The sequence below is a fragment of the Salmo salar genome, chromosome 11 (genome assembly GCF_965601325.2).
Source record: "Salmo salar chromosome 11, fSalSal1, whole genome shotgun sequence".
Lineage (NCBI taxonomy): Eukaryota > Metazoa > Chordata > Actinopteri > Salmoniformes > Salmonidae > Salmo > Salmo salar.
The window spans coordinates 77140552-77164842 of record NC_138301.1 but is presented as its reverse complement, the minus strand read 5'-3'; the positions used below and the strand labels follow the sequence as shown (position 1 = coordinate 77164842).

Genomic DNA, 24291 nt, shown 5'->3' with positions numbered 1-24291 from the left:
CGGCGCCTGTGACACAATTTTACTTGATGTATTCTGTTCATGTCTTCATTATAAACTTGGGCAAATTTAATTAATTTTCTATTGATTTCAATACATTTAATTGACTTCCTACCTAGTTCAATATGACCCAATGAGGCCTAGTGCACTCGCAAAACCTTATTGATATGTCAATACACTATGAAACTGCGGAAGAGAGGACACTATCATTACAGGAATAATGCACTTTACTGTTTGACCAAATCATGGTTTTATCCGCCTAAAAATATGTGATGTTTTGATTGGAGGTGGCCAGGAGGCTTGGACAGCTCGCACCATCAATTGCATTGAGGGCATACTTATTTCACTGTACAGCCTTACCTATTGATTGTGGATCAATGACATGGGGTATCAGTCTACTCAGTGACACCCAGAGAACATTAGCATCGTAGCTCTTATTGCGGGACTCTGAAACAACTGTGAATTGAGTCACATTGATTGTCAACCTATGTGTATTGAACACTATTCTCGAGGAAAAACAATACTGTATGGATGTTTACGAGTCTGATAACTGAGGAGGACGTTGGGGAAAAAATGTATTGGGTATTGAGTAGACTGATAGCCCATTTCATTGATCCTCAATCCTTAGGTAAAGCTGTACAGTGCAATATGAATGTCAATACACACAATAAGCTCTTCACAGTTGTGTTCTGTGGGTGTCACCGTAGACTGAAACCCCATTTTATTGATTCACATTCCAACCTTGTTTAACATGATCTAGTCGAAATACGGCATGATTCCACCAATTGTAACCTTCTGCATCACTTTCAAATAGGTACTTTTATTTTGAAGGCAAACCGCAAATTCTACTATTGTGGCTGGCTTCACACACAACCCGGTCCGGTCGAGCCTCACTAGCTGTCTGCTTATAACGTTAGCTTTGGGCAACAGGGTTAAGTAGGTGGCTAGCTATTTATTTTCATGAACTGAAGTTCAATTTCAATAGGTGAACAACAAGTGGCTACCTAGCTAAAACTTACTCACAAGGATTCCTAAATCATTGCTAAGAATAACGAAAATGCAGTTTCTACTGGTTATTGTTTTCAGTCTGGTTGTATTGGTGCTAGCTAGGTACAACAGAAGTTGCGGTCGGTAATAAAGCATTTGTTCAACATGGTAGTGTAAACGCATAGTTCGTGGCCGGTGTTTGCAGACTTATTTTGTACAGCTTTGACAGTGCTACTGATAGTGGTGGCGCTTAGCTTGCACGTGCAAATTCAGAACACACACGGTTCTATAATATAACTTATTTTACATGTCAAATTAAAAGCTTATTTAACGTGTAAAATGGTGTAATTGGACTCGTCAAATAGTGGTATTTGACCTACATTTTCTTTGACACGCAAAGACCCAAACAGCGTTCCATAGTATGTTGTGACGCTATTATTGTGTAACTCCGATAGGGCAACGTGTACCGGTGCTCGACCAGTCGGCGAAAGCCAACATCACCCACGTCAGAAAATGGTTGATTGTCAAGGACAATGAATCCCATTATCTTGGCGTTTTTAATGGGTTTCACCATTTCAGTTGTCTCTCTGAAATGTTCTTGCTCTTTCAAATGACTGCTCGAACCACACAGCAGACATGGTGGGCTAGGTTAGGAATGCTGTGTTGCATCATTACGTCAAGTACCTACGTTATATACAGTTGAAGTTAGAAGTTTACGTACACTTAGGTTGGCGTCTTTAAAACTATAGTTTTGGCAAGTCTGTTAGGATGTCTACTTTGTGCATGACACAAGTAATTTTTCCAACAATTGTTTAGATATTTTATTTCACTTAACTCACTGTATCACAATTCCGGTGGGTCAGAAGTTTACATACACTAAGTTGACTGTGCCTTTCAACAGCTTGGAAAATTCCAGAAAATGATGTCATGGCTTTAAAAGCTTCTCATAGGCTAATTGACATAATTTGAGTCAGTTGGAGGTGTACCTGTGGATGTATTTCAAGGCCTACCTTCAAACTCAGTGCCCCTTTGCTTGACATCATGGGAAAATTAAAAAAAATGTAGACCTCCACAAGTCTGGTTCATCCTTGGGAGCAATTTCCAAATGCCTGAAGGTACCACGTTCATCTGTAGAAAAAATAGTACGCAAGTATAAACACCATGGGACCACACAGCCGTCATACCGCTTAGGAAGGAGACGTGTTCTGTCTCCTAGAGATGAACGTACTTTGGTGCGAAAAATGCAAATCAATCCCAGAACAACATCAAAGGACCTTGTGAAGATGCTGGAGGAAATGGGTTCCAAGTATCTATATCCACAGTAAAACGAGACCTATATCGACATAACCTGAAAGGCCGCTCAGCAAGGAAGAAGCCAATGCTCCAAAACCGCCATAAAAAAGCCAGACTACGGTTTGCAACTGCACATGGGGACAAAGATTGTACTTTTTGGAGAAATGTCCTCTGGTCTGATGAAACAAAAATAGAACTGTTTGGCGATATTGACCATCGTTATATTTGGAGGAAAAAGGGGGAGGCTTGCAAGCCGAAGAACACCATCTCAACCGCGAAGCTCGGGGGTGGCAGCATTATGTTGTGGGGGTGCTTTGCTGCAGGAGAGACTGGTGCACTTCACAAAATAGATGGCATCATGAGGTAGTAAAATTATGTGGATATATTGAAGCAACATCTCAAGACATCAGTCAGGAAGCTAAAGCTTGGTCGCAAATGGTTCTTTCAAATGGACAATGACCCCAAGCATACTTCCAAAGTTGTGTCAAAATTGCTTAAGGACAACAAAGTCAAGGTGTTGGAGTGGCCATCACAATGCCCTGAGCTCAGTCCTATAGAACATTTGTGGGCAGAACTGAAAAAGCGTGTGCGAGCATGGAGGCCTACAAACCTGACTCAGTTACACCAGCTCTGTCAGGAGGAATGGGCCAAAATTCACCCAACTTATTGTGGGGAGCTTGTGGAAGGCTACTTGAAACGTTTGACCCAAGTTAAACAATTTAAAGGCAATGCTACCAAAGACTAATTGAGTGTATGTAAACTTCTGACCCACTGGGAATGTGATGGAAAATAAAAGTTGAAATAAATAATTCTCTACTATTATTCTGACATTTCACATTCTTAAAATAGTGGTGATCCTACCTGACCTAAGACAGGGAATTCTTACTAGGATTAAATGTCAGGAATTGTGAAAAACTGAGTTTAAATGTATTTGGCTAAGGTGTATGTAAACTGCCGACTTCAACTCTATACACTACTGTTCAAAAGTTTGGGGTCAGTTAAATGTTCTTGTTTTTTAAAGAAAAGCACATTATTTGTCCATTTTAAAATAAAATTGATCAGAAATACAGGGTAGACATTGTTAATGTTGTAAATTACTTTCTTCTGAAACTCGTCAGTCTATTCTTTTTCTGAGACATGATGCCTATTCCATGCGAGAAATTGCCAAGAAACTGAAGATCTCGTACAACGCTGCGTACTACTCCCTTCACAGAACAGCGCAAACTGTCTCTGACCAGAACAGAAAGAGGAGTGGGAGGTGTCTAGAAGTGCATTAGTGTCTAGTTTGAGGAACAGACGCCTCAAGTTCTCAACTGGTAGCTTCATAACATAGTACCTGCAAAACACCAGTCTCAACGTCAACAGTGAACAGGCGACACCGGGATGCTGGCCTTCTACGCAGAGTTGCCAAGAAATAGCCATATCTCAGACTGGCCAATAAAAATGTAATATTAAGATGGGCAAAAGAACACAGACACTGGACAGAGGAATTTTTACTATTTTCTACATTGTAACCCTAGTGAAAACCTTTTTGAAAAACCAACCCCTTTGTCGACTGTAGTCTACACAGCTCCACTCTGCAATGCAACCCAACAAACACCCAACAACATTCAGTAATCAGCACTCTGCAACATCAAAGACTTCTCCTCTGGGACTTATTTTGAAGTGTCAATGAAGAGGTTTGTGTGGAGGTTGTCGTGGGACAACTGCTTTCTAGGATGCCAGTCAATTCAAAGGCGCATGTTTTTTCAGGGAACTGCCCCCCCCCCCCCCCCCCCATATTCCTTAAATAAATAGGGCTAAGCTCTTTGCCAGGGAGACCCTGAGCCAACCGATTGGTTACGGTGCCAAGACTCACATTTGGGAATCAGAGGCCTCTCCTGTCTTTGAGGCTTCTCTCTCCTAGCCACACACGTTCCAGGTGTGTGTAATGTATGGCAAGGATTTATTTAGGAAGACCCTGATAACAGGGATGATTGAGAAGCAGCTCTTGTGAACGCTCCCAAGGAAGCTACATTTTTTGAATGTTCTGGTGGTTTATGGAATAGAGTCTCCTTCACATGGTAGAAGCATCAACCAAATACTCATAGTTGAAGTAAAGATTCACGATGGGTTTATGTTAGTGGTCGTATTATTGCCTTGACTATTAATGACAGGTGTGTTGTAGGCTTTATTTCGCGGGTCCTTAAACGTCTGTCCATATTAAGCTCAATTGTGGTGCAGAATAGACACTTCTCCATTCACCCACCCTTGTTTTTACCAATCTTATATCGCCCCCTCCCTTCTCTCCAGGCCAGCCATGGTGAACAGCCGGGTGGAGACATCAGCCGTGGCAGTGACATGCGGCGGCTCGTCAGGCAGGTCCTGCGCGGGCTGCGGCAGGCGCATCGCCGACCGCTTCCTGCTCTTCTCCATGGAGCGCTACTGGCACACACGCTGCCTCAAGTGCTCCTGCTGCCACGCCCAGCTGGGTGAGATCGGCACCACCTGCTACAGCAAAGGGGGCATGATCCTCTGCAAGAACGACTACATCAGGTGAGCATCAGGGGATGCAGCATTCAAATCAGAAAGGACTGGGGTGGGGATTGGATGCAACACGGTAATAGCTTCACCTCTGGTAGGCCAGGTGTAGTGTCTGCCTCCATTTTGGTCATGCAGTTAAAGGAAAGAGATTTGATTACAATCAACCCTACCTTGGTGACATAGATATGGGGAAAGCGGAATTACGTGGGGGAAATTATTTGACTATGTTATACAGCAGTCTGCAATGACTTTAGTTTGTAGGTTGACGGTCTCAGATGTTTTAGCTAACATCAACCATTTTTGACATGGACAATGAAAATGGAAATTAAAAGTTAATAGTGAAAGTTCCACAGAAATCCACTTTCCACAACTGATCACGTGTGATGAGTCTTAATGTTTGTCCAAACAAGCACAGACAGCTCTGAAACAGGTGGAAGAATGGAGTAATTTGTCTGCGCACACATAAAGGCACCAGGTGTTCGTGTGTGAATGCAAACTGGTATGGCAGGATAAGAGCGACAGGAGGGTGTTACGGAAGGGGTATAGGCACACACCAGGGTTGTGTGTGGGGCCGGGGGAGCAATGTATTTTTAACAGCAACTCTCTAACCTTTCAAGACATAACCAACTGTCTCACTACTTTTTAGACGTTTGATGACAAAACCTTAAGGAGTTGCGTAAGGTGAGAGGAAACCGGGAATAGACATTAGCCAATTCCATCACCACTGCATTGCTCCTACTCGATTTGACTTAATTTCTTGCCAAATCGTGTGTGTGTGTGTGTGTGTTGCCTGGTACACTGAAACGTATGTACTTTTTCAATACTACATGAGACGGTTTGTACTTCTATCAAATGTGTCTCACGTTTGGAAATCAGCTAAATCTATTGAACTAATTAGAATAGTACATTTCCTGAAGAAAATGTGGTGTGCATGCTAGCTTGTGAAGGATCCATTGATTGATAGGATAGCCTGAACATGTGAAAGTTGTTTTGATGCAAATTTATATAGGCTTAATTGGCCAAGGATTATTTTAAATAGCTACCATTATATTACTGTGGTTCTAATTCAAATCAATTCCAATTGTATTAGTCACATGTGCAGAATACAACAGGTACAACATTTCACCTTACAGTGAAATGCTTACTTACGAGCCCCTAACCGACAGTGCAGTTTAAAAAAATACGGATAAGAATAAGACATTTAAAGTAACAAGTAATTAAAGGGGAGCAGTAAAAAATAACAATATATACAGGGGGTGCCGATACAGAGTCAATGTGCGGGGGCACCAGTTAGTTGAGGTGGTACGTACATGTAGGTCGGGTGAATTAAAGTGACTATGCATAGATGACAATAGAGAGTGGCAGTGGTGAAGGGAGGGGCAATGTGAATAATCTGGGTAGCCATTTGACTGGATGTTCAGGAGTCTTATGGCTTGGGGGTAGAAGCTGTTTAGAAGTCTCTTGGACCTAGACTTGGTGCTCTGGTACCGCTTGCCGTGTGGTAGCTGAGAGAACAGTCTGACTAGGGTGGCTGGAGTCTTTGACAATTTTCAGGGCCTTCCTCTGTCACCGCCTTGTATAGAGGTCCTGGATGGCAGGAATCTTGGCCCCAGTGATGTACTGGGCCATTCGCATTACCCTCTGTAGTGCCTTGCAGTCGGAGGCCGAGCAGTTGCCATACCAGGCAGTGATGCAACCAGTCAGGATGCTCTCAATGGTGCAGCTGTAGAACCTTTTGAGGATCTGAGGACCCATGCCAAAACTTTTCAGTCTTCTGAGGGGGAATAGGTTTTGTCGTGCCCTCTTCACGACTGTCTTGGTGTGCTTGGACCATGTTAGTTTGTTGGTGATGTGGTCACCAAGGAACTTGAAGCTCTCAACCTTCTCCACTGCAGCCCTATCGATGAGAATGGGGGCGTGCTCGGTCCTTTCCTGTAGTCCACAATCATCTCCTTTGTCTTGATCACTTTGAGGGAGAGGTTGTTGTCCTGGCACCACAGAGCCAGGTCTTTGACCTACTCCCTATAGGCTGTCTCTTTGTTGTCGGTGATCAGGCCTCCCACTGTTGTCATCTTCAAATTTATTGATTGTGTTGGAGTCGTGCCTGGCCATGCAGTCATGAGTGAACAGGGAGTACAGGAGGGGGCTGAGCACGCACCCTTGAGGGGTCAGGGATCAGCGTGGCGGATGTGTTACCTACCCTTACCACCTGGGGGTGGCCCGTCAGGAAGTCCAGTATCCAGTTGCAGAGGGAGGTGTTTAGTCCCAGGGTCATTTGCTTATTGATGAGCTTTGAGGGCGCTATGGTGTTGAACGCTGAGCTGTAGTCAATGAATAGCATTCTCACGTAGGTGTTCCTTTTGTCCAGGTGGGAAAGGGCAGTGTGGAGTGCAATAGAGACTTGAGGTTGACCGATTAATCGGAATGGCCGATTAATCGGATCATAACAATCGGTATTTTTGGCCACCTATTTGCCTTTTTTTTTTTTTTTTACCTTTATTTAACTAGGCAAGTCAGTTAAAGAACACATTCCTATTTTCAATGACGGCCTAGGAACGGTGGGTTAACTGCCTTGTTCAGGGGCAGAACGACAGATTTTTACCTTGTCAGCTTGGGGATGCAACCTTACGTTAACTAGCCCAACGCTCTAACCACCTGCTTTACGTTGCCAAGGTAAGTTGCTAGCTAGCATTAAACTTATCTTATAAAAAAACAATCAATCAATCATAAACACTAGTTAACTACACATGGTTGATGATATTACTAGTTTATCTAGCCTGTCCTGCTTTGCATATAATCGATGTGGTGCGCATTCGCGAAAAAGGACTGTCTTTGCTCTGACGTGTACCTAACCATAAACATCAATGTCTTTCTTAAAATCAATACACAAGTATATATTTTTAAACCTGCATATTTAGTTAATATTGCCTGCTAACATGAATTTCTTTTAACTAGGGAAAATGTGTCACTTCTCTTGCAAACAGAGTCAGGGTATATGCAGCAGTTTGGGCCGCCTGGCTTGTTGCGAACTGTGAAGAGTATTTCTTCCTAACAAAGACATCAGACTTCACCAAATGGGGATGATTTAACAAAAGCGCATTTGCGAAAAAAAAGCACAATCGTTGCACGACTGTACCTAACCATAAACATCAATGCCTTTCTTAAAATCAATACACAGAAGTATATATTTTTAAACCTGCATATTTAGCTAAAGGAAATCCAGGTTAGCAGGCAATATTAACCAGGTGAAATTGTGTTAGTTCTCTTGCGTTCGTTGCACGCAGAATCAGGGTATACAGAACCTGGCTCGTTGCGAACTAATTTGCCAGAATTTTACGGAACTATGAAATAACATTGTAGGTTGTGCGATGTAACAGGAATATTTAGACTTATGGATGCCACCCGTTAGATAAATACGGAACGGTTCCGTATGTCACTGAAAGAATAATGTTTTCGAGATGATAGTTTCTGGATTTGACCATATTAATGACCATAATATAATGTCAGTTTATTATATTATAGTTAAGTCTATGATTTGATATTTGATAGAGCAGTCTGACTGAGCGGTGGTAGGCAGCAGCAGGCTCGTAATAGTCAAAGGTATATGGTTTAGAGAGAAATAGTCGACGCGTCATAATTCCTGTAATAACTTGCGGCTGAACTTGAAAGGGGTTCCTTCGTTATTTTACCGTTCATGTCTTCCATAGACAATGTCTTGATCTACTTCAAATAAGGTCTGTGTTTTGTGCTTAAACCGCCTCGGTGTTTTGATACCCTTGTAAATCTCACTAGGTAACGTTTGTCAACATATTTTCATAAATCCACTCGACAAAAAAAAATGATCTTCGCTTATATTGATCAGAGTGATATCCTATGGATATCTACACAGTTATAAAATTGGCAAGGTGGTGTAAGCCTAAACCAAACACAGACCTTATTTTAAGTTAATCTAAAAATATCCTATGGAATAAATGAAGGAACCGCTTTTCAGATTTTGCTAGAGGGTGTCATGGGAATTATGACTCGCACTTTGGTAGTCAATTCTTACCATGCCCATTATTAAAATAGGATTTCCTGCAAATAGAAATTACAGTTTTTGTTTTCATCATTCATCACAGGTAACTTAAACTCTATTTTTATTATTCAAACAGTTGAGAGTATTTGTCACCTAAGCAGACTCTTCAGTATCGTTGTCACTTCAGAGCTATGTATGTATGTATATATGTATGTATGTATGTATGTATGTATGTATGTACACTGCTCAAAAAATAAAGGGAACACTTAAACAACACAATGTAACTCCAAGTCAATCACACTTCTGTGAAATCAAACTGTCCACTTAGGAAGCAAAACTGATTGACAATAAATTTCACATGCTGTTGTGGAAATGGAATAGACAACAGGTGGAAATTATAGGCAATTAGCAAGACACCCCCAATAAAGGAGTGGTTCTGCAGGTGGGGACCACAAACCACTTCTCAGTTCCTATGCTTCCTGGATGATGTTTTGGTCACTTTTGAATGCTGGCGGTGCTTTCACTCTAGTGGTAGCATGAGACGGAGTCTACAACCCACACAAGTGGCTCAGGTAGTGCAGCTCATCCAGGATGGCATATCAATGCGAGCTATGGCAAGAAGGTTTGCTGTGTCTGTCAGCGTAGTGTCCAGAGCATGGAGGCGCTACCAGGAGACAGGCCAGTACATCAGGAGACGTGGAGGAGGCCGTAGGAGGGCAACAACCCAGCAGCAGGACCGCTACCTCCGCCTTTGTGCAAGGAGGAGCAGGAGAAGCACTGCCAGAGCCATGCAAAATGACCTCCAGCAGGCCACAAATGTGCATGTGTCTGCTCAAACGGTCAGAAACAGACTCCATGAGGGTGGTATGAGGGCCCGACGTCCACAGGTGGGGGTTGTGCTTACAGCCCAACACCGTGCAGGACGTTTGGCATTTGCAAGAGAACACCAAGATTGGCAAATTCGCCACTGCCGCCCTGTGGTCTTCACAGATGAAAGCAGGTTCACACTGAGCACGTGACAGACGTGACAGAGTCTGGAGACGCCGTGGAGAACGTTCTGCTGCCTGCAACATCCTCCAGTCATGGTGTGGGGTGGCATTTCTTTGGGGGGCCGCACAGCCCTCCATGTGCTCGCCAGAGGTAGCCTGACTGCCATTAGGTACCGAGATGAGATCCTCAGACCCCTTGTGAGACCATATGCTGGTGCGGTTGGCCCTGGGTTCCTCCTAATGCAAGACAATGCTAGACCTCATGTGGCTGGAGTGTGTCAGCACTTCCTGCGAGAGGAAGGCATTGATGCTATGGACTGGCCCGCCCGTTCCCCAGACCTGAATCCAATTGAGCACATCTGGGACATCATGTCTCGCTCCATCCACCAACGCCACGTTACACCACAGACTGTCCAGGAGTTGGCGGATGCTTTAGTCCAGGTCTGGGAGGAGATCCCTCAGGTGACCATCCGCCACCTCATCAGGAGCATGCCCAGGCGTTGTAGGAAGGTCATACAGGCACATGGAGGCCACACACACTACTGAGCCTCATTTTGACTTGTTTTAAGGACATTACATCAAAGTTGGATCAGCCTGTAGTGTGGTTTTCCACTTTAATTTTGAGTGTGACTCCAAATCCAGACCTCCATGGGTTGATAAATTGGATTTCCATTGATTATTTTTGTGATTTTGTTGTCAGCACATTCAACTATGTAAAGAAAAAAGTATTTAATAAGATTATTTATTTCATTCAGATCTAGGATGTGTTGATTAAGTGTTCCCTTTATTTTTTTGAGCAGTATATATATAACAATCGGCCGATTTAATTGGTATCGGTTTTTGGTCCTCCAATAATCGGTATCGGCGTTGAAAAATCATAATCGGTCGACCTCTAATAAGACTGCATCATCTGTGGATCTGTTGGGGCGGTATGCAAATTGGAGTGGATCTAGGGTTTCTGGGATGAGGGTGTTGATGTGAGCCATGACCAGCCTTTCAAATCACTTCATGGCTGCAGACGTGAGTGCAACGGGTCGGTAGTGATTTAGGCAGGTTACCTTAGTGTTCTTGGGCACATGCACTATGGTGGTCTGCTTAAAACATGTTGGTATTACAGACTCGGACAGGGAGCGGTTGAAAATGTCAGTGAAGACACTTGCTAGTTGGTCAGCACATGCTTTGAGTACACGTCCTGGTAATCCATCTGGCCCTGCGGCCTTCTGAATGTTGACCTGTCTAAAGGTCTTACTCACATCGGCTGCGGAGAGCGAGATCACACAGTCTTCTGGTACAGCTGGTGATCTCATGCATGTTTCAGTGTTATTTGCCTTGAAGCGAGCATAGAAGTAGTTTAGCTCATCTGGTAGGCTCGTGTCATTGGGCAGCTCTCGGGCTATGCTTCCCTTTGTAGTCTGTAATGGTTTGCAAGCCCTGCCACATCCGACGAGTGTCAGAGCTGGTGTAGTACGATTCGATCTTAGTCCTGTATTAACGTTTTCCTTTTTGATGGTTCGTCAGAGGGCATAGCGGGATTTCTTATAAGCTTCTGTGTTAGAGTCCTGCTCCTTGAAAGCGGCAGCTCTAGCCTTTAGCTCAGTGTGGATGCTGCCTGTAATCCATGGTTTCCATGGGGTATGTACGTACGGTCAGTGTGGGGACGAAGTCATCGACGCACTTATTGATAAAGCCAGTGACGACAGCTACTAGGAGCGCCGCCTCTGGGTGAGCGTTTTTCTAGTTTGGTTATGGTGGAATACAGCTCATTCATTGCCATCTTGGTGCCAGCCTCAGTCTGTGGTGGTATGTCAACAGCTACAAAGAATATAGATTAACTCTCTGTAGGTAGTGTGGTCTACAGCTTATCATGAGAAACTCTACCTCAGGAGAGCAATGGCTCGAGACTTCCTTAGATATCGTGCACCAGCTGTTTACAAAAATGCATAGACCGCCGCCCCTTGTCTTAGCAGACGCCGCTGTTCTATCCTGCCGGTACATCTTATAACCAGCCAGCTGTATGTTGATATTGTCGTCGTTCAGCCACGACTTTGTGAAGCATAAGATGTTACAGTTTTTAATGTCCCGTTGCTAGTTTAATCTTCCCAATAGCTCGTCCATTTTATTGTCCAAAGATTGCATGTTTTTGCGAGCAGAATTGAGGGGAGTGGGGGTTTATTCGATCGCCTCCTACTCCTCAGAAGGCAGCCTGCCCTCCGGTCTCTCTTTCGCCACCTCCTCTTCACGCAGATCACTGGGGTCGGGGCCTGTTCCCGAGGGAGCCGTATATCGTGAAAGAAGAAAAAGGATTCTGCTAGTCCATGGTGAGTAATCGCAGTCCTGATGTCTAGAAGTTATTTTCGGTCATAAGAGACGGTAGCGGCAACATTATGTACAAAAATAGTAAAAAATAAGTTACAAACAACGCAGGAAAAATGAACAAAAAAACACAATCGGATGGGGGCACGTAAAGCGCCTGCCTTCTGCTCCGGCGCCATCTTATTAATTTAATTACTAATTGAAACCCATGTTAAGTTAGGCAAATGTTTAAATGGTTCTAATCAAAAATGTATGTAAAATATGAATGCAATCTAAGTTGCGTCAGTCTCAACGTCGGTTTGGTGTTGATACTGTAGCTTAAATGGTGGAGGAGATGCATGCCCAAATTTCCAAATGCTCCCCAGTCTATGGGACTTGTATTGCCATTGAAATGGATTGGGAGCTCATTTTAAATTGTTTTGTAGTATAAATAATATCAAATATTTTCTCAAGCAGTTGGGGAAGTCTGCATATATTTAAGTTGGTTTAGTGTTAATACTGTCACTTTAGTTGATTAAGCGCTAGAGCTAACCAAAGAAATAAAATAATAATGAGTGAGTAAGTAAGAAAGCGAGAGTTGGGCATTGCTTTGCGTGCACACCTAATTAGTTAATTTGCCCAAGTTTATCATGAGACATAAACGGAATGCATCAGTGATTCGTATTCCCTCAAACCTTCTGAAGAGGCAACAGCACAGAAATGCCCGTCTGTGTGCGCGTGGCACGTGTATGTCTACCAACTTGTGTAGCCGTTAGCAATGCTAATGATAGGCTAAGCATCTTTAGACATTTCATTTACATTTTAGTCATTTAGCAGACGCTCTTATCCAGAGCGACTTACAGTAGTGAATGCATACAATTTCATACTTTTTTTTTTATTTAATTTTTTCTGTAGATGGAAGGCTTTCACAAATGCCTTCTCAATTAAAAGTTAGGCTACTTTGTAGTTATGCCTACCTGGCAGAATTTGCATCAATCCAGTGGCCATTTTGTTTTGCAAACTCCATCACATGTGGTTTAACTGTTGTTGTGGACTTAGAACATCCAATATTTTTTTTATACAAACCATTTCATTTTGATAATGAAAAATCAGTTCTTTTCAATAAATTTATTTTTGCCGTGGTATCATTTTGGTATTGAGTATCATGATACTAAACCTGGTATTGGTATCGAAGTCAAAATTCTGGTGTGTGTGTGTGTGTGTGTGGTGTGTGTGGTGTGTGTGTGTGTGTGTGTGTGTGTGTGTGTGTGTGTGTGTGTGTGTGTGTGTGGGGGGGGGGGGGGGGGGGGGGGGGGGGGGCAGAGAGGCTGGCTGATCTAACACAGAGAAGGGATTGTGTGGGTGCCTGCGTTGGCACTGCCCAGGCTCTAGCGCTCTCCAGGGCAAACATTGGGGGAGATCCGGAGCAGTCTGAAAACCCACGGCCCAAAAGCGCCCGCACGGAGGGAGGCCTCCTGGATAGTGCACGGGGCACTTTGTACATTTGTCCAGGTAGTTCAGAGAATTTAAAGCCACTCCCAGTAGAATTAATAAAGCGCTTACACTTCACTACTACACTGAACAAAAATATAAACGCAACATATAAAGTGTTGGTCCCATTTTTCATGAGCTGAAATAAAATGTCCCAGACATTTTCCATACGCACAAAAGTGTAATTTGTGCACAAATATGTTGACATTCCTATCAGTGAGCATTTCTTCTTTGCCAAGATAATCCATCCACCTGACAGGTGTGGCATATCAAGAAGCTGATTAAACAGCATGATCATTACACAGGTGCATCTTGTGCTGGGGACAATAGAAGGCAACTTTAAAATGTGCAGTTTTGTCACACAACATAATGCCACATGCCACAGATGTCTCAAGTTTTGAGGGAGCATGCAATTGGCATACTGACTGCAGGAATCTCCACCAGAGCTGTTGCCAAAGAATGGAATGTTCATTTCTCTAACATGAGCCACCTCAACGTCATTTTAGAGAATTTAGCACTACGTCCAATCAACCTCACAACCGCAGATCATGTGTAACCACGCCAGCCTAAGACCTCAACATCCAGCTTCTTCACCTGCGGGATCGTCTGAGACCAGCCACCCGGACAGCTGATTAAACTGAGGAGTATTTCTGTCTGTAATAAAGCCTTTCTGATTGGCTGGGCCTGGAGCCGCAGTGGGTGGATCCAGGGCCACCCATGGCTGCGCCCCTGCCCATTCATGTGAAATCCATAGATTAGGGCCTTATTTAAATTGACTGATTTCCTTATATGAACTGTAACTTAGTTAACCTGTTAGGGCTAGGGGGCAGTATTGACACGGCTGGATAAAAAACGTACCCGATTTAATCTGGTTACTACTCCTGCCCAGTAACTAGAATATGCATATAATTATTGGCTTTGGATAGAAAACACCCTAAAGTTTCTAAAACTGTTTGAATGGTGTCTGTGAGTATAACAGAACTCATATGGCAGGCAAAAACCTGAGAAGATTTCATGCAGGAAGTGGCCTGTCTGACAAGGTGTCGTTCTTCTTGTCTCTGTTTATTGAAGAGTGAGGATCTTAGCTATAACGTGACACTTCCTACGGCTGCCATAGGCTCTCAGAAGGCGGCAAAACGCTGAATCGTGGCTTTGCAGGCTCTGGCTGAAAAAAAGTAGCGCGTTTGGGTAGTGGCTGGTTACAGTACTGTGAGACTCAGGCTCGTGCCCGCGTCGACCGAAAGCTTTCTCTTCCTTTGTCTGTTTACCTAAAAGGATATTCCCGGTCGGAATATTATCGCTTTTTTACGAGAAAAATTGCATAAAAATGGATTTTAAACAGCGGTTGACATGCTTCGAAGTACGGTAATGGAATATTTAGATTTTTTTTGTCACGAATTGCGCCATGCGCACGACCCTTATTTACCATTTCGGATAGTGTCTGGAACGCACGAACAAAACGCCGCTATTCGGATATAACGATGGATTATTTTGGACCAAACCAACATTTGTTATTGAAGTAGCAGTCCTGGGAGTGCATTCTGACGAAGACAACAAAAGGTAATCAAACTTTTGTAATAGTAAATCTGATATTGGTGAGTGCTAAACTTGCCGGGTGTCTAAATAGCTAGCCCGTGATGGCTGGGCTATGTACTTAGAATATTGCAAAATGTGCTTTCACCAAAAAGCTATTTTAAAATCGGACATATCGAGTGCATAGAGGAGTTCTGTATCTATAATTCTTAAAATAATTGTTATGCTTTTTGTGAACGTTTATCGTGAGTAATTTAGTAAATTGTTAGTGAATTCGCCGGAAGTTTGTGGGGGGTATGCTAGTTCTGAACGTCACATGCTAATGTAAAAAGCTGGTTTTTGATATAAATATGAACTTCATTGAACAAAACATGCATGTATTGTATAACATAATGTCCTAGGGTTGTCATCTGATGAAGATCATCAAAGGTTAGTGCTGCATTTAGCTGTCTTCTGGGTTTTTGTGACATTATATGCTAGCTTGAAAAATGGGTGTCTGATTATTTCTGGCTTGGTACTCTGCTGACATTATCTAATGTTTTGCTTTCGTTGTAAAGCCTTTTTGAAATCGGACAGTGTGGTTAGATTAACGAGAGTCTTGTCTTTAAATAGCTGTAAAATAGTCATATGTTTGAGAAATTGAAGTAATAGGATTTTTAAGGTATTTGAAAATCGCGCCACTGGATTAGACTGGCTGTTGCGTAGGTGGGACGAATTCGTCCCGCCTAGCCCAGAGAGGTTAAATTGTTGCATGTTTTATTTATTTTTGTTCAGTATATGTGATCTACAAAATATGTATGGTTGCGAAATGTAATGTACAACGTATTGCTTCAATTTCACCTTGACGCCGGTGCCAATAACTCCTCATTGCAACCATCACAGAATGAGTGGGAATTGCATAAGTGTTTTTGCCCCCAAAATACCTATGTTAATTAGCCATATGGATCGACACCATTTAATATAAAAAGTATCTGGTTTTTCTGCACTGTTGCTTAACGATCGTCAAACGTAGTGCACACTCGTGGACAGGACCTTGTGTCCATGCACGCTCAAGGTCCATCCTCACAGACATTTGTAACGCATACCGGTATGCAATTCACAGCATATCAAATATGTATAATACAGTTGGTGGGCCAAGTGACCCGGTGCCAATGAGGTCCGATAAAGGGAGAGGGAGCTTTAATTAGGGAGAACAGGGTTCTTCTCGGGCACTTGCTTATTCATTTACTGTTTGGATTAAGATCAATAGGGCAAGGGAGAGAGTATAGAGGGAGAGGTATAGCAGCCAAAACCGGTACGGTAAGTATCACAAGGAAGAGGGTGTAATGAGAGCAGGAAAGAGGCTTCCTATTAAGACTGAATGGTTTAACTGTTTACATGCTAGGGGCACTGAGAGATGGTCTGATTGGCTTTGGGTGTCTGTACTAAATATGGTGTGAAGGTTTCTTGTAAGTTGCATGTAAACTCCGCCAAAAAAAAAGTCCTCTCACTGTCAACTGCATTTTATTTTTTTAAATCAAAAGTAACAGTCAGTATCTGGTGTGGCCACCAGCTGCATTAAGTACTGCAGTGCATCTCCTCCTCATGGACTGCACCAGATTTGCCAGTTCATGCTGTGAGATGTTACCCCACTTCAACCAGGGCACCTGCAAGTTCCCGGATATTAGTGGGGGGAATGGCCCTAGCCCTCACCCTCCGATCCAACAGGTCCCAGACATGCTCAATGGGATTGAGATCTGGGCTCTTCGCTGGCCATGGCAGGACACTGACATTCCTGTCTTGCAGGAAATCACGCACAGAACGAGCAGTATGGCTGGTGGCATTGTCATGCTGGAGGGTCATGTCAGGATGAGCCTGCAGGAATGGTACCACATGAGGGAGGAGGATGTCTTCCCTGTAACGCACAGCGTTGAGATTGCCTGCAATGACAAGCGCAGTCCAATGATGCTGTGACACACCGCCTCAGACCATGACGGACCCTCCACCTCCAAATCGATCCCGCTCTAGAGTACAGGCCTCGGTGTAACGCTCATTCCTTCGACGATAAACGCGAGTTCGACCATCACCCCTGGTGAGACAAAACTGCGACTCGTCAGTGAAGAGCACTTTTTGTCAGTCATGTCTGGTCCAGCGACGGTGGGTTTGTGCCCATAGGTGACGTTGTTGCCAGTGATGTTTGGTGAGGACCTGCCTTACAACAGGCCTACAAGCCCTCAGTCCAGCCTCTCGCAGCCTATTGGGGACAGTCTGAGCACTGATGGAGGGATTGTGCGTTCCTGGTGTAACTCGGGCAGGTGTTGTTGCTATCCTGTGCCTGTCCCGCAGGTGTGATATTCGGATGTACCGATCCTGTGCAAGTGTTGTTACACGTGCTCTGCCACTGCGAGGACGATGAGTTGTCCGTCCTGTCTCCCTGTAGCACTGTCTTAGGCGTCTCACAGTACGGTCATGGCAATTTATTGCCCTGGCCACATCTGCAGTCCTCATGCGTCCTTGCAGCATGCCTAAGGCACGTTCACCCAAATGAGCTGGGACCCTGGGCATCTTTCTTTTGGTGTTTTTCAGAGTCAGTAGAAAGGCCTCTTTAGTGTACTAAGTTTTCATAACTGACCTTTAAACCTCTCTGGGGTATGTGGGACACACTATTCAACAGCCAGTGAAATAGCAGGGCGGCAAATTCAAAACAACAAAATCTCATAATTCAAATTTCTCAAACCATACAACTATTATATCCCATTTTAAAGATACATAAACCCCATTTTACATTGGCGTGTAATGGTCAAATGTTTTGCCTCCCAAAACTTCCGGTGTATGAGCACATCAATTCACAGAAATACTCAAACGTTGATAAAATGTTCAACAGTTATTTAAAGAATTATAGATACACTTCTCCTTAACCTCTCTTGGGTAGGGGGCAGTATTTTCACGGCTGGATGAAAAACGTACCCAAATTAAACTGCCAACTACTCGGGCCCAGAAACTAGAATATGCATATTATTAGTAGATTTGGATAGAAAACACCATAACGTTTCTAAAACTGTTTGAATGGTGTCTGTGAGTATAACCAAACTCATATGGCAGGCAAAAACCTGAGAAGATTCCTTACAGGAAGTGCCCTCTCTGACCCTTTCTTGGCCTTCTACTCTCTCTTTATTGAAAACTGAGGATCTCTGCTGTAACGTGACACTTTGTAAGGCTCTCAGAAGGCGCCAGAATGTTGAATGATGACTTTGCAGCCCATGGCTGAAAAACAGTAGCGCATTTGGTAAGTGGTCGATCTGAGAACAATGAGACGGGGGCCCGCGTGCACGAGACGACTCCATTTTCAACTTTGAGTGTTTGAACGAAAACAGGGTTTCCCGGTCGGAATATTATCGCTTTTTTACGATAAAAATCGCATAAAAATTGATTTTAAACAGCGTTTGCCATGCTTCGAAGTACGTTAATGGAATATTTAGAATTGTTTTGTCACGATACGCGTCCGCGCGTCACCGTTTGGATAGTGTCTTGAACGCAAGAACAAAACAAAGGATATTTGAACATAACTATGGATTATTTTGAACCAAAACAACATGTGTGGATGAAGTAGAAGTCCTGGGAGTGCATTCTGATGAAGAACAGCAAAGGTAATCCAATTTTTGTTATAGTAAATCTGAGTTTGGTGAGTGCCAAACTTGGTGGGTGTCAAAATAGCTAGCCCGTGATGGCGTTTCGGCTTTTCGGCAAAAGCACATTTCGCAATATTCTGAGTAGATGGCTCGCCATCACGGGTCGACCACTTCTCAGATCGACCACTATCCAAATGCGCTACTGTTTTTCAGCCATGGGCTGCAAAGTCATCATTCAACATTCTGGCGCCTTCTGAGAGCCTTACAAAGTGTCACGTTACAGCAGAGATCCTTTGTTTTCAATAAAGAGAGTGTAGAAGGCCAAGAAATGGTCAGAGAGGGCACTTCCTGTACAGAATCTTATCAGGTTTTTGCCTGCCATATGAGTTCTGTTATACTCAGACACCATTCAAACAGTTTTAGAAACTTTAGGGTGTTTTCTATCCAAATCATTTTCTATCCAAATTATATGCATATTCTAGTGTCTGGGCAGTAGTAATAACCAGATTAAATTGGGTACGTTTTTTTTATCCGGCCGTGCAAATACTGCCCCCTATCCCCAACAGGTTAACAGGAGCAAGGCAATATGTAGTTCAGCTAAAATAGTCCTATAGCGGATCACATTGTTTTCTGACACTTCACACCAAACAGACATTATCACTTGCACCTACAAAAGATATTCACAGACTCGTGAAGAAAAATCCTTAATCCGGGTTCTTCACCAGTATCAGCTGAAACATATTTCTGGGCTCTCCCAGTAGCCTGCCATGGACTTCATCTACAGCTCTACCCCCACCTGGAATCTGTATTCGCCGGCTGAGCACCACAAGACCTGAGTCACGTCGCAGCACCAGCACTATTCCATGCTGCATCCCTCCCATTCAGTCCTTCTGGACTCCTACTTAATTCATGACTTCAACCACTGCTCTGAGAACTATTTTTCATTAATTGCTTGAGTTGGTTCTAGTTAGGATCCGGAAAGGGTAAGCTGAACAGAATCAGCTGTTGAAGGCCGAGAGTGGTACTGAACCACAGCATCATTGTCATTGACCAAGTCACCTCATGTCCCCAATCTGTTGAAGGGTAAGTGGTTGCAGTTGTCTGACACAGTTTGTTTGGGTTGACCCGCAGGCTGTTCGGGCACAGCGGGGCATGCAGCGCCTGTGGCCAGTCCATCCCTGCCAGTGAGATGGTGATGCGGGCACAGGGCAATGTGTACCACCTCAAGGTAAGACTAACATCAGCCTGAAAGTAAAGCCCGACGCCAACAGAATCTGCAAAAGCTAAATATTTAAGGGCCCTTAGACAGCAATTTGGCCCATGCTTCTGTTGCTCATTCTTAAACTGTTTCATTAAACAACTCCTTCCTCCGTTTTTCCTTTGTCCCTCCCTCTGCAGTGTTTCACCTGTGCCACCTGTAGGAACCGGCTGGTGCCGGGCGACCGCTTCCACTACGTTAACGGCACCATCTTCTGTGAGCACGACAGGCCAGGGGGCGCTCTTCTCCGCAGTCACCTGACCCCACTGCAGGGGAACGGCATGATGCCTGACCAGAAGGTATGGGGATGTGCTCCGGACCATATTTTGATAGAACTACACAGCTTGTGGTTGATTGTCCCTTATGTGTTAAGAATCCATGTGGTTTAATGAATGAATTTGCTGTTTTAGTAATAGTTTTTGAAGGTGGTGTTGAACTGTGGTTGTCTTACTATCTTTGTTCTTGCGATCTTTGCGTAATCAATGCTTATCATTAATCACCTCGTTCTCCTGATCTCAGGTGTGCTGAAGGATGGATGACAAAGCAACGTGTGCCTTTTCCCCCACCTCCTGCTCTTCCTCCTCCATCTTTAAGTTTGGCCTACACCACCCATCCCTTCGTTCAGATATTCCAAAATCCATACTCCGGATACTGCTGCCAGTGTCCAGTGGCTTTCTTAACAACACGTCATTCCCAACAAAATTATATTTCTTCTGTGAATCATGTTCTCAGCCTTCAAGGGGAAGATGCTGAGGAGGGAAAGACTTGTTCAGGATGATTTATACTGTCAAGCCAGTGTCCATTTCTGGTAAGGCCAATGGTGACTGATTTGTAATGCCCTGAGTGGAGGACTATGGCATTTCCAGTGATGGACCATTCACTTTCCTTAGCCAGCACATAACACTACAGGGAGAGCGAAGACACGGACTAATACGGAAACACGTGTGAACTGGTTCTGGTCAGGGGCTGCTTCAACCAAGCTACAGTATACTGACTCTTGAAACAGGAAGAGCACATTCAAACAAGACAGGCCACACGAATTCACAGATGCACCACTTTCTGAGCTCAGACTCTCTAGACCCTTTCATGTGTTGCGAGAAACAGGAAATACTGTGGTTGCAGTGCTATGCTGCCGTAGCTATGGTTCACTCGACTGGTGAGTTGGGCCAAACAAGTAAAGATCAAATACACCTGCCTGGATGTCTCATTTACATAAAAAAAAAATACTTTCTGTGTACAAAATTTAAGAAAGTCTGTAGAATATTCATCAAATCATACCTTTTAGTCCCATGATTCTTTTGTACTACAAGTGGTTGCCTTTTTGTAGATTTTCTTTGATATTTAGTTTTGTTTTCAGTTGAAAATGGCTTCTGGGGTTAGGAAATTTACTAATGTTTATGGGAACATAGAAATTATGCATTTTGTAATTGTCATTTTAAAATGTTTTTTATTCCAGTGACAATTGTAATTCCAACATGACTTCGCAGCAGTGCTCCATATGTCCTAAATGTATTCTCATATATGTGTGGTGGTGGAAGAGGAGAAGGTCCAAGTTGAACTGGTCCACATTTAACCTGGGTCATGTTGAGTAGGGCTCACTGTAGCAGTTTTTGAAAAGAAAAATAAGTTTTTCTTATTGGAGAAGTTCAGGTAGTCCCTACCTGGTTCAGGCTGTTTTCTTCCGTTTGGTACCTAATGAACACGATCCAGGTTGAGGGAATAGGGGAGCGGCATGGGGATGGAGAGAAGTAATAACTGTAGATATTTTTTCTAGTGCTAAAATTGTATTGTGTGCTCTATGGTTGAATTTTGTCATTGTGTGGCCATTATTTCAAGCAGAGGCCCATTTCAAATGCTGTAAAACATTTCAAAATAACTATACTCATATTATCGCGAGTCACCTGTGTCACGTCTAACGAGTGAGTGATTCGATAATATTTACGTGCCGCAGGATGAGGGAGAGTGGCGTGCATGTGTGTAGCGAGGTATGACATATCCCTTTCACACCGAAACGTAGCTTCGGTAATGCTCCAGGGCTTGGACAAACATGGCTGATTTCAAAGGCTTGATCGGAGCCATTACAGAAGATATCGAAGTGGTATGCGTTAAAGGCCCGGGCTTTTGCTGCAGTCCTGGGCCGGAGTCTAATCTGGTGTGCCGGCCTAATTAAAAAGGGAGGGACCCCTTTCCTGTGGGTGCTTAGAGGAGCAGTCCAGCTGTTGACTTTACAGCACTGCAAAAATGCAACAACAAACGGAAAAAATAAGCTAACCTTTTCCTTCACCGTTCTACTAAACTCCATAATTGTATAACTGTTCTGTTTTCTTTACAATGTCTGAATGACATTTTCACTTATTTGCTGAGTTCTGAACTTGGTAGTTGGAGTAGAGGGCCCTATACTCATAGTACTGAATGGCATTTTGCAATCGTTTTTTGGCACGCAAACCCTCCTCAGATCTTATTTAATTAGCTAATTAAATTCCATCTTTTTGTAGGTATCTTTGGCCTAGAAATCACAAGGTGTTCTCTGCCAGTTGGCTTTCATGATCCTCTTTTACTTATTGTTGTTCCGTGACTTTTCTGCGGCGAGAAATGAAAACCAAACTTGCAACAGGCCTACAAAGAGGATGGAGAACAAAAATCAATGAAGTATCTAGCTGTGACTTTTAAAAATAATATGCCATGAGAAAACTCTTACCATAAGTGGTGTGCCTCAGCTGTTACTCTTTTAGGGTTAGCCAATTAGGTTGACACTCAAACTAACAATGAGCTTTTTAATGGCTGGATTTCTAACCATTTCTATTGTAATCATTTCAAATCATTCTGCATCATTAACACATTCCTCAGGTTCTTCAGACCTATAATCCAAACCTGAGTTTCAAATCTTCCAAAAAAGTTTTTGGTCAAGATATTTTTGGCATTCCTCAGTTTTTCTAATTGGACTCCCATACTTCCATAGACAAGTGGGGTTCAATCAGAATAAACCTGATCTGAAAGAACTACACAGGAGAAAGCAATATCTCTTCAACCAAACCTACTGAAGCAAACATTTTACATATTTTCTAGCACCTGTTATCGCATTGCAGTTACCTAACAAGTCCTTAACATCAGTGTGGATGTTTGAAGGAGAACTGCATACTGATAACATCCACACAAACAGTCCTAACCAATGTGACACGCAATGTTCAATTTGTATACCTAATTACGATTTTATTCAATAGCTTTACTAATAGTCATCTCATCAAAACATATTGAAAAACTCCTCAGGCAATCCCTTTAACTGTTCAGTCAAGTTTATAAGACAGACACTGAACATGATCAATAAACTATTTATTATAGGTAACTCATTCACAGGAAATTCCATAATTAAACATTGTTTACTGATTTGCAAGTCTTTGACTCAAAATATCTGCCACAGATAAAATATCTGCCACAGATAATGAATCGCAATCTTCAGTGAAGACTGGTTTTATTTGTAGCTCAACAGTCCACACCCTTCTGCAGGGTGGCAGCTTGACATTCCCAGCCCTTGTGCTGATATGGTATCAATTATTTATCCCATGTCTGTGATTTTTGGAAATACATCAGACAAATTCATTAATGTATGCACATGACCCTAATTGCAATTATCTCCATATCTTGATAAGTAAAAGAGGGGAGGGAATCTTCCAACCCCTTCTGTGGTGCAAGTTACACTTTGCATTCAAACCAATCAAGCCTCATCTGCATACCACAAATTAGCGCCACATATTCAAAAACCAATTAGCGTGTCTCTCAAATAGCTTCTCTGCCGCACGGCTTTGCTTTTTCAACTGAGCTGGCACAGGAAAAGTTCTCAGGTGCACAGTTTCATGATGTGCTTTTTTTTTCTCCCCTCAATTCACTAGTTAATCAAATTAACACATGCAAATTGGTGTAATTGCATTGTTTCATCACCTCATGTTGTGTGAAGGAGGGAAAAAAATGTTCTCCTGATGCTGGAGAGAGAAAGACAGACGTGCCGTAGACCTGCCCCTCACAGCAGGGGCTGGGCGAGAGAGGTGATGCCACCACCAGCGTATGAGGCCTGCAGGCTCACTATCAGACACAGAGTACTGTTGCTGGTTGTCAATTGTCTTCCTCGAGTCCTCACGTCGACTCTCCTCGTCACTTTCTTAAACTACATTGGAAAATAAGGTCCCAGGGGTGGCTTCTCCAATGTATTTTGAGAAGGAGGCGAGACCTAATACCTGAGAAAGCTGACCCTTCCAAAGTGCTTGACATCCATTCCTAACAAATCCTATCTGCAGATTGTAACACAATCCC

General features: G+C 43.3%; 1 protein-coding gene across 2 annotated transcripts in view; it reads left to right on the top strand.

The window, feature by feature from the left end:
- LOC106562882 (LIM domain transcription factor LMO4.1) overlaps positions 1-23373 on the top strand; it is a 34444-nt gene extending 11071 nt beyond the window's left edge. Inside the window, exons 3-6 of one of the 2 annotated variants that reach the window (XM_014127954.3) lie at positions 4570-4812; positions 19860-19956; positions 20127-20285; positions 20506-23373. In XM_014127954.3, the coding sequence (XP_013983429.1) occupies positions 4577-4812; positions 19860-19956; positions 20127-20285; positions 20506-20514 (501 nt within the window). In that variant the 5' untranslated portion in view covers positions 4570-4576 and the 3' untranslated portion in view covers positions 20515-23373. The remainder of the gene's footprint in view (positions 1-4569; positions 4813-19859; positions 19957-20126; positions 20286-20505) is intronic. The other variant, XM_014127953.3, reaches the window with a different exon arrangement.
- The last annotated feature ends 918 nt before the right edge of the window (positions 23374-24291 follow it).